The 12672-nt window shown below is 27.9% G+C and overlaps 1 protein-coding gene across 1 annotated transcript; it reads left to right on the top strand.

Moving 5' to 3' along the window:
- Positions 1-9584: 9584 nt before the first annotated feature.
- LOC124928747 (endoglucanase 24-like) lies at positions 9585-11951 on the top strand. The gene is made up of 4 exons (XM_047468993.1): positions 9585-10013; positions 10470-10769; positions 10864-11025; positions 11109-11951. The coding sequence occupies exons 1-4, from the start codon at positions 9606-9608 to the stop codon at positions 11715-11717; spliced, it is 1479 nt and encodes a 492-aa protein (XP_047324949.1). The 5' UTR covers positions 9585-9605; the 3' UTR covers positions 11718-11951.
- Positions 11952-12672: the final 721 nt, after the last annotated feature.

Raw genomic sequence — 12672 nt, 5'->3', positions numbered from 1 at the left:
TTTTGACCAACAAATAAAACTTGCTTCATCAAATCTGATATATATTACCAAGTCTGATGGCTAGTTAAACACCAACGGCCCATTAGCATTTGGGCCTTCGTAGGTGGGTTTAAGAAAAATAAAATTATAAATTCATAATTAAATATATATATATATTAATGTTAGAAGGATAATGGTTATCCGTAATTCGATACATGTAAATATCTGATAGTCGACTTCGGAGATAGGGAGTGAAAATGATTACCCGATCAAATTCGGGTAAAATGAGGAATGTGAGAAAAACTCAAACCATACCCAAAATATTAATATTAATATTAATATTAAATATGTATATATGTATATATTTATTAAAGTTTAAAATGACTTTTGAAATTTCGCATAATTATAAATTTAAAATAAATATAAAATTTATTTTACCTATAGAAACATTTGATGCCAACCTCATTTTACTCTTTTTGTAACTCTTAATCTTTACTTTCTTTGATAATAAAATATTTTTTTTCTTTTACTCATTTTTCACCTTTTATTTTCATGTTCAACATTATTTTAAATCTCTCTAATTTTTTAATTATTTTTTTTAACTTCAAATATGTAATAACGATAAAGATGTTATCATTTTCAACTTCTACAACATAGATATGCAAATAAGTAATATTTTCATTTGTGTTTTTAATAATTAGTATATTTATAAAATATTGTAATCGAGTAATGGAGTATCTGTCACGGATAGGATACCCGACGAACCGATGATAGGGATACAAATAGAGATGCCCGTCTTGTTCCAGGTCGGGAATGAGTAGTAAAATACAAATTGGATTTGGAGATGAGTACTTCACTACCTGACGGATATGGTACATGTTATCATTCCTACAACATAATTATGCAAATAAGTAATATTTTCATTTTCATTTGGATTTTTAATATTTAGTATATTAAAAAATATTATAATCAGGTAATGATGTAGCCGTCGGAGATCAGGTACCCGATAATCAGGGATGATGATACATAGAGATACCCGTCAGGTTCGGAGTCAGAGTCAGGTAGTTAAATGAAAATCTAGGGGATACAAATATAGATAAACATCCGGTTCGAGGTCGGGGACAAGTAGTAAATGAAAATCGGATTTGGGAATGAGTACTTCACTACCCGACGAGTATGGTACCCGTTGTCATTCCTAAGCATGACCCCCGCAGTTATGGTCTCCATTTTAATTTAAGGCGTTTCAAGTGAGAATCGAACCCGTAACATTTAGTCTCTTAAAAACTATTATTCTCACTTGAGCTACATTAGTGAATAATAATTAAATATTATTTAATCTCTCATATAAATCACTTCAATAAATTTATTAATCAAAATAATATATATATATATATATATATATTAATATTTATATTTAAAAAATAAGAATAAAAACTCAACTTCTCAACATAATCAACCATCAACATTTATTAAACAAACTCAAACCAACACTTTTAAAACTTACTAATCAAGCATTTATAATTTAAAATTACAATTATAAAATTTTATGCAGCAAGATATTTCTTTTGTCCCTACTAAGCAATCAGAAAATAAAGAAATAATCATATTTTATCATATTCAAAATTTGATATGCTTTGTGAAACGAATATTTGACGGTTCCAATAAGATTTTATTTTTTGAACAAAAATTAAATTTTAATTTATTCACTCTTCTATGACCGGAACATGAGAGGATACACGTTACACCACAACTTTGAATCGAAATAAAAATTTCAAGAAGTGCCATATATTTTCATTCAATTAATAAGATTTTACCATTTCAAAAATAATTTTAATTTTACAAGAATAAAAATAAAAAATAAAATTTATATTTATAAATTAAATAAATTTATAATTTATTAAAATAAATGAATTAACATAGTTAATTTTGTAAATAATTTTTTTAATGATGTCATATACTTATTATCATTATTTATTAATATATACTTTTACTAGTTGAAAGACAAAAATAATTAATAATATATATAATAATATGAATGAAGTTAACATTTCATATTTTAGCCTTAGTTGAGATGAAGATTGTGGTTTTGAGGGTCTAACTTATATTAAAAAAACTCATAATATTTTAAATAAATTATTGATTTTACTAATTTACAACTAACCAATTTTGAATATATGTATTTTAACTTAGAGATAGTATATTGTTTTGATTAGTTAATAATTTTGTTTAACAACCATTCACACTAGTTTTTATATGGATTAATATGTTTTAAAAATCAGTTAATTTTTTTAATATTATATGTTTAAATTTGTTTATAAATAATTTTTTTACAGTTTTACATAAACTTTTTACTTTAAAGTTTACACATTCAATAAAATATTGATTTTTTTTTACATTTGGCACACTCGGTATGGTTGACATTTTATTCGCGCGAAATTTGGTCGATTGATTTGGTAGTCGGTTACGGTAAATATGGTCAGAGTAACGATCGACAGCACATCTAGAACGTTCGTCACATAAGGAAAAATCGTGTAGGGTTATGAGTTGCGAAATCAAGAAACAACGGCTAGGGTTTGAACAAGGTTTGGGAAAGGGTCGCGAAGTCTTTGTCTACGATCGATTGAGGTTGGTTGTGGTTATGTTCTTAGTCTGTTGCATAGGGTAATCATGTATTATGTATTACTCTGTTTTGTATTTGCTTGGTTTGCTGCATAATTATGTCTTCTACAATAATGAGAAGAAAGAAAAAAAATAAGGCTAAGGAATTACAAGAATTTGTTCTTGAAAGTATAAAGGAGACGGCTGAAATTGAAATCAAAAGGATGGTCAAATAAATTGTACATGAAAAGTAAAAGAAAACAACAAAGGTAGAAGCAACTACTATTCAAGATATTAGTGAAACTGAAGAAAAAAACGGAAAAAAAAAGGAATATGGAAGGTTTAGTATAATGAAAGAGCAAATTTTTTTGGGTTTAAAAATCAAATCACAAAACTACTAATGCATGCAAAGAAATGAGAGAGTGGGCTCAACGAAGAAAAATACAACAAATAACCGTTCAATTAAATATTCACTATCTTCATATCGAAACCTGCTGAAGGAGGAAAAATATGAAAAGATAATAAATTGGTTAGTGAAAACAATGAGGGAGCTGATGAAGTCCATAAAATCAAAGACTTATACTATCATGAGCAATTCCAGTTGGAAGTTAAATGAAATCTGAAAAAAAAAAATGCAAAAAATAAAGTAGAAGATAATTTACTTAGGTGAGTTTAAAACAAAAATTGAGATTCTCAACTCTCTTTTTGAATTTAAATTGCTCACTGAAATAGAGGGGAAATACGTTAGAGAATGAGAAATTGTAGTTGTTGTGAACTACATAGGAAAGAACTGTGTATCTTTCACGGTCACCAAGGAATCACCAATAAAATAATGAGAGCAGAAGGAATTGGAGAAGGTTTTTACAAACATCTATGATATATATTTTCTGCAATTTCAAGAAGGGACAAACTTAAATGATATTCTGAAAATTGGGCATACTTATATTGAATCAAACTATATGAAGCTTGAGAATTTGTCTGAAGAATTGAGTCTTCTAAGCAAGTCAAATGAAACATTCCAAATATGGTTCATATTTAAGAACATCCCAATACATATGTATAATTTATAAGCTCTAAATCATTTTGTTAGTCTATTGGGAAACTATTATATATGAACTTGACATATAGAGGAATACACGTTACTTTTATTAAAATAAGTATTGAAGTACATCATCAAAATACACTGCCAAAGAAAATAACAGTTATTGACAATAAGGAAAAACCCACAGTCATTAAAATGTCATATGAATGGAGGTCAAACAAATATGTTTTCCGACATACTAGTACTAAATGTGCAAAAAACAATTAAGAAAGACCAGAAAATCTAGAAAGTGGGAAAATAGAAAAATAAAATGGAAAAATCAATAATAGAAGAGCATATTGTGAAAGTCAATGATAGTGATAAAAAAAACAAAAGAAAAAAATCAAGTAAGAATAAGAGAGAGAATAAAACAATGAAATTGAAGAAAAAATGATGTTGAAGAGGTTTAATCCGAAGAAAAAAAAAATCAAAGAAATAACATATGAGAAGAGTGATGAGGAAAGTAAGTTGTTGATTTTCAAATCCGCAAAACTGAAGTAAAGAGAAACATTGATAAAAGTCTTGAAATTCTGAAAAAAAAATTCATTTTATCATACCAGTATAGGTTCATACAGATGTAGATTAAACAATGGGAGCAAACATACAACATCTACTACAATTTAATCACCTTTCATTAAGTATGAGCGAAGAAGGATACGTGGAAAAAAATCAACCTAGACTACGAGGCGAATTTGGAAATAACAACCAAGATTTAGAACGCATTGTTGTTTGATTGCAACCATTCAGAAACTCTAGAATCGTTTGTTTGTAATTTTATAATCAAAGTTACTATTTGTCTAATTTTAATTTTTGACGCTCCATTTTTTTTTTGTTTCTTAATGAAATTATGTTAAACCGTTTCCTTAACAAAATAAAATTTTTTAATTTTAATACTTTACCGTTTACTCCAAACCAAACAAGCTCTTGGGCCCAATCTATTATTAGACTAGACAGCCCAAACAAACAAGAGTGAGGTACTGGCCCGCAATTTCCCTACCATTTCCATCATTGGAATGAGTGAACAACTAGTCTTTTTTATTTTAGAAAAAATAAAAATAAAAATACTAAATAACCGTAAAATCCGTCAGTACTTAAAAATAACATTAATTGTCCAATCAAATTTAATAAATTTTCGACCGAATCCCATCAAATAACTAACATTAAACAAGTTGTAAGCTTGTATGTAACTTTATTAATCAATTTAAATGAATTAGTATATAATAAAGTTATCCAAAAAAAAAATGATGAAAGTAAAAGTAATTGCAGGGTGTAGGCTTATGAATGGAGAAATAAAGGCGGTGGTTAAGAAATTGCATGCCTCCTTCGTTTCGGGCGGCGGTTGGTCTGCTCTGAAAAGCCACATGCAGTTACAGAATATTTTCAGAAACACACATTCCAATAAAAACCTAACAGATAACGAACAGTCATTATTGGGGCTTGTTTGATCTCATTTTTTTAAAGCTTTTAAATTACTATTTTGTATTGTAATGAATTATCACAAGGGTTGGTAAATTGTAATTAATTTAATGTGATAGGTTGGTAATCAATTGTATTAAATTTTTTACATTTTCTTATATTTTTGCAAAAAAAAAAAAAAAACAGATTAATAAAATGGTTTTATTTAAAAAAAAAAAGAGAGACAATGAGGCAGTGTGCTTCGGATAGGGGTGTAACAGGAATCATATGCTGTCGGATGCACGATAGATTTCATCACTTCTTCAAATAAAAATGGTTATAACTTCAGCAGTGACTTTATGGCCTCGTTCGGATTTGGGTTTTTCAAATAATTCAACCAAATCAATTGTCACTTCACTCCCTCTCTCATTCTTCAAATCAATCAAGTCATTAACCAAAATACTAAAATACCCTCTATTTTAAATTATAATTATTTATTTTATTTATATATATTAATACTCTTTAAATTTTTTTACCAAAAAAACATCATTATTTCTTCAAAATTATCACCAATAATTATTAATAATCATTTTTCTCTCTTCAGGTTATTTAAATAACCTGGACCGAACAAGTCCTATGTTTAGTTTAGTTATATTGATATGTGAGCTTTTAAAAATAGATATTGTTAGCATAAGAGTTAGATTTTTTTCGACTACCAAATTATTTAATTCAAATACTAAATATTTTTATTTTGTTAAAATTTATTTAAAAAAAATATTATATTAAAACAACAAATTAAATATCTAAATAATATATTTTTTAATCAAATAATATATTTTTTATAAAAATTCTTAAATAACCAAACTCAAATAAGGTCCAGTAATACTTACTTTTTCAAGATTTAAAATTACAATTTAGTATTAGTTTATTAACTCATATTATTAGAATAATGTTAACTCATATTATTAGAATAATGTTAAGTGGGGTTGATTTTGAGAATTTTTTTTTTTTTTTTATAAAAAGGATTAGAAAACTATTGATATTATTGATAAAATAAATTTTATTTTGTTCAATGACGAGACTTTATCATAATTATTTTTTGGTGAACTATTTGACTCAAAAGAAACGATAGGATGTTATTACGGTCGAACAATGTGTTTATTCCACAATGTTATTATTATGACGATAGATAAGATTAGGGGTGAGCATTGGGTGGTTTAATTCGAAATTCAATCCAATCCGAATCCTAAATACTAATTCGGATTGGATATTTCGGATTGGACTGAGATCGGATCGGATTGAATTAAATCGGATTGGATTAGGATTATCCAAACTATCTAAATAAAAATATATTTTTTAATTATTTTTTTTTAAATTAAATTTTATCTTAATATAATATATATTTTACTTATCATCACTCGACAACACAATATTTATTTTTTATTATTATTATTTTTTATATTTTTTTCAGATTCAAATTTAATAATAATAAAAAATTCGAATTTAAAAAAAAATTAAAAAAAAAATTAAAAAAAAAATTGTTGACTAATTTCAAGGTGATATATATAAATATTATTTAGTTTGGATTATCAAAATCATTTTCAATTCAATCTGTATCCGATCCGTATTAATTAGTAAAATGGTTTGGATTACGGATTGGATAAACTTAGTTTGGATTTAATACGGATCGGACAAAACGGATTGGTTTTACCCATTTGCTCACCCATAGATAAGATTACTTTTGAAAAATTAATGGAGTCAGTTGATAAACTCATTAATTGAGTCAGTTGATAAACTCATTGATCTTATTGAAGATTTTTGAGCTCGTTAATTTTATATTTTATATTATGTTTATTCATTGGTGATTAAGGGTGAACAAATGGGTAAAACCAATCCGTTTTGTCTGATCCGTATTAAATCCAAACTAAATTTATCCAATTAATCCAAACCATTTTACTAATTAATATGGATTGAATTGAAAATTATTTGGATAATCCAAACTAAAAAATATTTATATATATCAACTTGAAATTAGTCAACAATTTTATTATTATTTTTTTTATTTTTTTTTAAATTCGAATTTTTTATTATTATTAAATTTGAATCTGAAAAAAATAATAAAAATAAATATCCTTGTCAAAGTGATGATAAAGTGGTGATAAGTAAAATATATATTAAATTGAGATGAAATTTATTTTAAAGAAAAATAAATTAAAAAATATATTTTTATTTAGATAGTTTTTATAATTTGGATAACTCTAATCCAATCCAATTTAATTCAATCCAAATTCAATCCGATCCGATCTCAATCCAATCCGAAATATCCAATCCGAATTAATATTTAGGATTCAGATTGGATTGGATTTCGAATTAATCTACCAAATGCTCACCTATTGGTGATAATTTTTTATTTATGTTTTCATTGTTGTTTTCAGATGGTTAATTTCGATGTGTTTTGACTCTCTTTATGAAATGATGAATACTATAATAATGACAATTTAAAACTAAACTGAATTGCCTCATTTGGGGTGAGTTTTTTCCCGAAATCGAGCGGGGATGGGGCGGGAATGGTATATGTGTTCCCCACCCCAATCCGGCCCGATCTCATCCCGATTTGTCCCGAACACTATAAACTTAATGAAATATATAAAATCACTAATATATTTATTATATTTTATAAGAGTGGTAATTTATTTCTTTATACTAATTTAAAATTTTAATATTACAATATATATTATATTAAAAAAATTGTTTATATAATTTTATTTTATAATTTTTTATATTTATTTTTAAATATTTTTATAAACGTTGCCCCGCGGGAATTTCTTGAAACCGAACCGGGCAGGAATGGTAAATGAATTCTCCATGAATACTCGTGTTTTTGTATAATTGTTGTTATTATGTTTAAAAATTATCATTTATATCATATTGTATGACCTTTTAATATATATATGTGCAATAAACTAAATTTTATTTGGTTTAAATAGAAAACATTTTAGTTAATTAATTAAGTGATATAATTGTTTAGAAAATAAAAATAGGTTTTATTATTATTAATTTTTTATAATAAAAAAAAAATTTAACCTATAATCAAAAATCATTTCATCACTCTTTAATCAATCAGACCCCTCAATTAATTAACGAAAATATTAAAATACCATTTTATTTATAAAAAAAAATATTTAAACTTATTAATACATTTAAAATTTTATAAAAAAATATTCTCTTCTCAAAATCAATAACATTGTTTATTATATAATACATACTCAATATTTATTTTTGGGAAATAAAAGAGAACTAGAATGACACCCCACCGCTTAAACTCAAAATGTTTCAGATGAAATTAAACGCTTGACATTTTGTCCTCTTAAGCTGACTCTTACCACTAGGCTATATCAGTGGTACATACTCAATTCTGCCTTAACTTTAGCTTAATTAGAGTTTTTTAGGGTTTTTATTTGATATTTTTTAAATAAAATTATTTAATAAAAAATAGATTATTTTAGTTTTTAATTGATTTAATTATTACCATTATTTTTATATTTAAAATTTATAAAATTAAGTAACAATATTTTAATAAACACAGTTGAAAAACATAGATATTATAGTTGAATATTAGTAAAAAATTCAATACCATATTAACTATTAAGGCCTGTTTGATTTTGTTTTTTTTTATAATAATTTTATCTAATTTTTGTTTTTGATAAAAAAATAAGATTTTAAATTTGTTTACCATGAATTATTTACAAAATAAAGTAATAATATTTTGATATTTTATTTTATAAATTAAGTAATTTGGTTGTTAGAATTATAATAATGTGATTGAAATATATATCTTTTAAAATTTTAGATAAATCTTTTTATTTTCTTTTTAATTTTCTTTTCTTTGTATTATCACTATTATTCTAATTATTTATCTTAATACAAATTTTAAATAATTCATATTTTTTGTTCTATAAACCCAATATCAATCAATCTCCACCAGAGCTCTTAATTTGAAATTTATTTGAATAAGTCCGAACCACCCCTCTATTAAACATATAGTCCATATATCCTGCTCATTTAGTCTAAACTTGTTATAATATTATCTATTGACTTGTAAATTGTAATAGTACACGCATATCAAGAATGTTTATTAGTTTATATATTAAATAACATTAAAAAATATTGTATAAAATTAAAATGATGTAAGCCTAAACAAAAAATCAAACATATCAAACACACCTATTAAATGAAATATTAAAATATATGTTTTTTTTTTAATATAAAATGTACATGTTTATCAAAAACATATTCACTATTATTATTAGTTGTGGTCAATGTTAGTTGGTGTAAATAAAACTGGTGAAATATATGATGTAAAAGATATGCATGTAAATTACAAAAAGATGTAAGCATTTGAGGATAATGTATTGCATCAAAATAAAATATAAAAGTAATAGGAGTACAAACTAGAAACACTATCTCTTTAGCGGCCCATAAATAAGGTTGAAAAAATGCTCAATTCACATAAACTCTCTTATCAGTTATCTCCTTCCTTTTTTTTCCTAACATGGAAGGACTACTGATTCTAGCTCTCATCATTCTTCAATTTCCTCTCTTCTCCTTAAGCAATAACCACGATTACTCAGATGCGTTGTCGAAATGCATTCTATTCTTCGAAGGCCAGCGTTCCGGATGCTTGCCGGCCGACCAGAGAATGACATGGCGTTCGAATTCCGGCCTCGGCGATGGATGGCAAGTGAATGGCGCTCTGACCGGCGGTTATTATGACGCCGGCGATAATGTTAAATTCGGTTTTCCGATGGCTTTCACCACCACAATGCTGGCCTGGAGTATCATTGAGTTCGGCGAATCTATGCCGGCCGGCGAGCTTAGAAATTCGTTAGTGGCGACCAGATGGGCCACGGATTATCTCCTGAAGACGGTTTCGCAACTGCCTGACCGAATCTTCGTTCAGGTAATGAATTCGGTGGTGTTTTAGTTGTTATGTGGCGGGAAGGAGGGTAGTTTTGGTATGCTAGGTAACTGTTTTTTCACGTGACTTTAGATAGTGGGACCACTAATAAATTTTCCCAATAATACATCTTTTATTTTATTTTTTATGGATTTATTTTTTATATTTATTTTTGTTTATATTTACAAAATGATTTTAATTAATTATTTATAGTGTTTTTGTTTATTTTATTAAAGAACCTAGAGATGGGTTTCTCAAACTCCGTGAGGCTCAATTTTCGTTGCTGGTCTAATCTCCAAATTCCAATGTGTTATTGTTATTTAGTTACTTTTTATTTTATTGAATAATTATTTGTTTAATTTTGACCATATAGTATAATGTTGTTGAGGAATTAATTTTCTTCAACCATATTTTCATTGATTATATTTTAAAAACTTTACTAAATAATTACGTAAGCAGGTGGGTGACCCGAGTTCAGATCACAACTGTTGGGAAAGGGCAGAGGATATGGATACAATGCGGACGGTTTACACAGTTGAATCTCCGAACCCGGCCTCCGATGTCGCCGGAGAGACAGCGGCAGCTCTAGCCGCCGCGTCCATCGCCTTTAGGTCTTCAGATCCTGGCTATTCCGAAACTCTTCTTAGGGCAGCCACCATGTCCTTTCATTACGCTGATAGTCACAGAGGAGCTTACAGTGATAATGCCAACATCAAAGATGGCGTCTGCCCTTTTTACTGTGACTTCGATGGTTACCAGGTAAATTAGTGATTGTATGATTCAGTTTATTATTATCCCAATTAGCTGAAATTGAATGATTTGATTTGATTTGGGGTTTTCCTGTTGAAAACAGGACGAATTGCTGTGGGGAGCGGCGTGGTTGAGAAGGGCCACTCAACAAGATTCTTACCTTAATTACATACAAGACAATGGAAAAACGCTTGGAGCTGCAGACAACATTAATGAATTCGGTTGGGACAATAAACATGCTGGTCTCAATGTTCTTGTCTCCAAGGTAATTTGATCATACAATTCCTTTATTTGGATACATATTTGGTTCGATTTCCATTAAAAAAAGTCTTGAATTTGATATTGCAGGAGGTTTTTGAAGGGAATATGATGTCGTTACAATCATACAAAGCATCGGCAGATAGTTTTATGTGCACTTTAATACCTGAATCAGATTCATCCCATATTGAATATACTCCAGGTGGACTCATATATAGACCTGGAGGAAGCAATTTGCAGCATGCAACTTCCATATCATTTCTATTATTAACATACGCAGAATACTTGGATCGATCTTCTCAGACTGTTAACTGCGGTAGCGTCGCTGTTGGAGCAGCAAGGCTTCGACAGTTGGCCAAACGACAGGTTGATTACATATTGGGAGACAATCCTAAGGGAATGTCTTATATGGTTGGATACAGTGATTACTACCCGCAAAGAATTCATCATCGAGGATCATCTATGCCTTCGATTAAGGATCATCCTGAAATGATCAAGTGTAAGGAGGGGACTGTTTATTTCAACAGTTCTAACCCGAATCCAAACTTGTTGGTGGGTGCTATTGTTGGTGGGCCTGAGGAGGATGAGTTGTATGAGGACGTTAGGGATAATTTTCGCAAGTCGGAGCCGACTACTTATATTAATGCGCCGTTTGTCGGCGTGCTCGGGTATTTTGTTGCTAACCCGATTGCGGGTTAGTGATTTGGAACTCGTTAAGGCCTTATGGTGTAAAAGAAAAAAAAAATCCGTGATAATTAGGATTTGAACATTAAGGCTGTATGAATAATGGTCTTTCATCTTGTTGAAATACAAGTATTGAAGAGGCCTGCTTGTCTGGTTAGAATAGAAGTTTAAGTTTAGTGAAAAAAGCATGTACTCTTGTTTGATCACAAGTGATTAATATAATATGAAAGAATTAATCTCGACCGACCGTACGAGATCAAGATTCTTAATGATGATGTATTTTATTAAGAATTGAATAATATTGTTATTGTCTTGTCTGAATTGTGATTTAAATCTGAGATGTGTTGCTTGGTTAGTTTTAAGCAGGGGGTCATGTGGGGTTTGATATTTAATTCATTTAGACAAAAATAGAAAGGGGGAAATGGAAAAAAAAGTCATCTTATTATTAATTAATTAATTAATTAATTAATAACGTAGAATCATGTCTCCGGTTTGTCCACCTCTATATTACACTACCTTTAATAATTGATTTGTGTGAGCAAATATATATTTGTTAAAAGATAGTCTTCAAAGATAGAAGCAAGAAACAAAAACATCACAAAATGCCATTGATTTTATTTTCAGTTGGTGTATTCTTTAATAATATATTATCCTTCTATTGATCACAACAAAGAGCTTGATGTTAGATTATTTGGAATTTTTTTTGAATTTTTTTGTGTGTGTGTGTGTGTGTTTTTTTAATGGGTTAAATTATTATAATATATTTTTATTTAATTTTATAAAAATAAAATATTTTAATGAAAAATTGAGTAATCAAATGGTTGAAAGAAAATAAGAGAACAATAATTAAGTTCTAAATAAAGAAAAACAAATAATATGATGGACTGGACTCTGGAAAAAGGTAAAATATATATCTTTGGAGTCTGGACTCTGGAGTGTGGGCTATAATCCATCGTCTTTGGACCTGTAA

Source organism: Impatiens glandulifera, chromosome 3 (genome assembly GCF_907164915.1).
Source record: "Impatiens glandulifera chromosome 3, dImpGla2.1, whole genome shotgun sequence".
NCBI classification, from domain to species: domain Eukaryota; kingdom Viridiplantae; phylum Streptophyta; class Magnoliopsida; order Ericales; family Balsaminaceae; genus Impatiens; species Impatiens glandulifera.
The sequence above is the reverse complement of the archived record's forward strand: the minus strand, read 5'-3'. Positions and strand labels throughout refer to the sequence as shown.

Bases quoted from the DNA above. Each gene is read 5' to 3' on its own strand.
- LOC124928747 (XM_047468993.1), top strand. From the start codon at position 9,606: ATGGAAGGACTACTGATTCTAGCTCTCATCATTCTTCAATTTCCTCTC. The intron at 10,014-10,469 runs GTAATGAATTCG...TTACGTAAGCAG, and splicing joins CTGACCGAATCTTCGTTCAG to GTGGGTGACCCGAGTTCAGA. The intron at 11,026-11,108 runs GTAATTTGATCA...TTGATATTGCAG, and splicing joins TCAATGTTCTTGTCTCCAAG to GAGGTTTTTGAAGGGAATAT.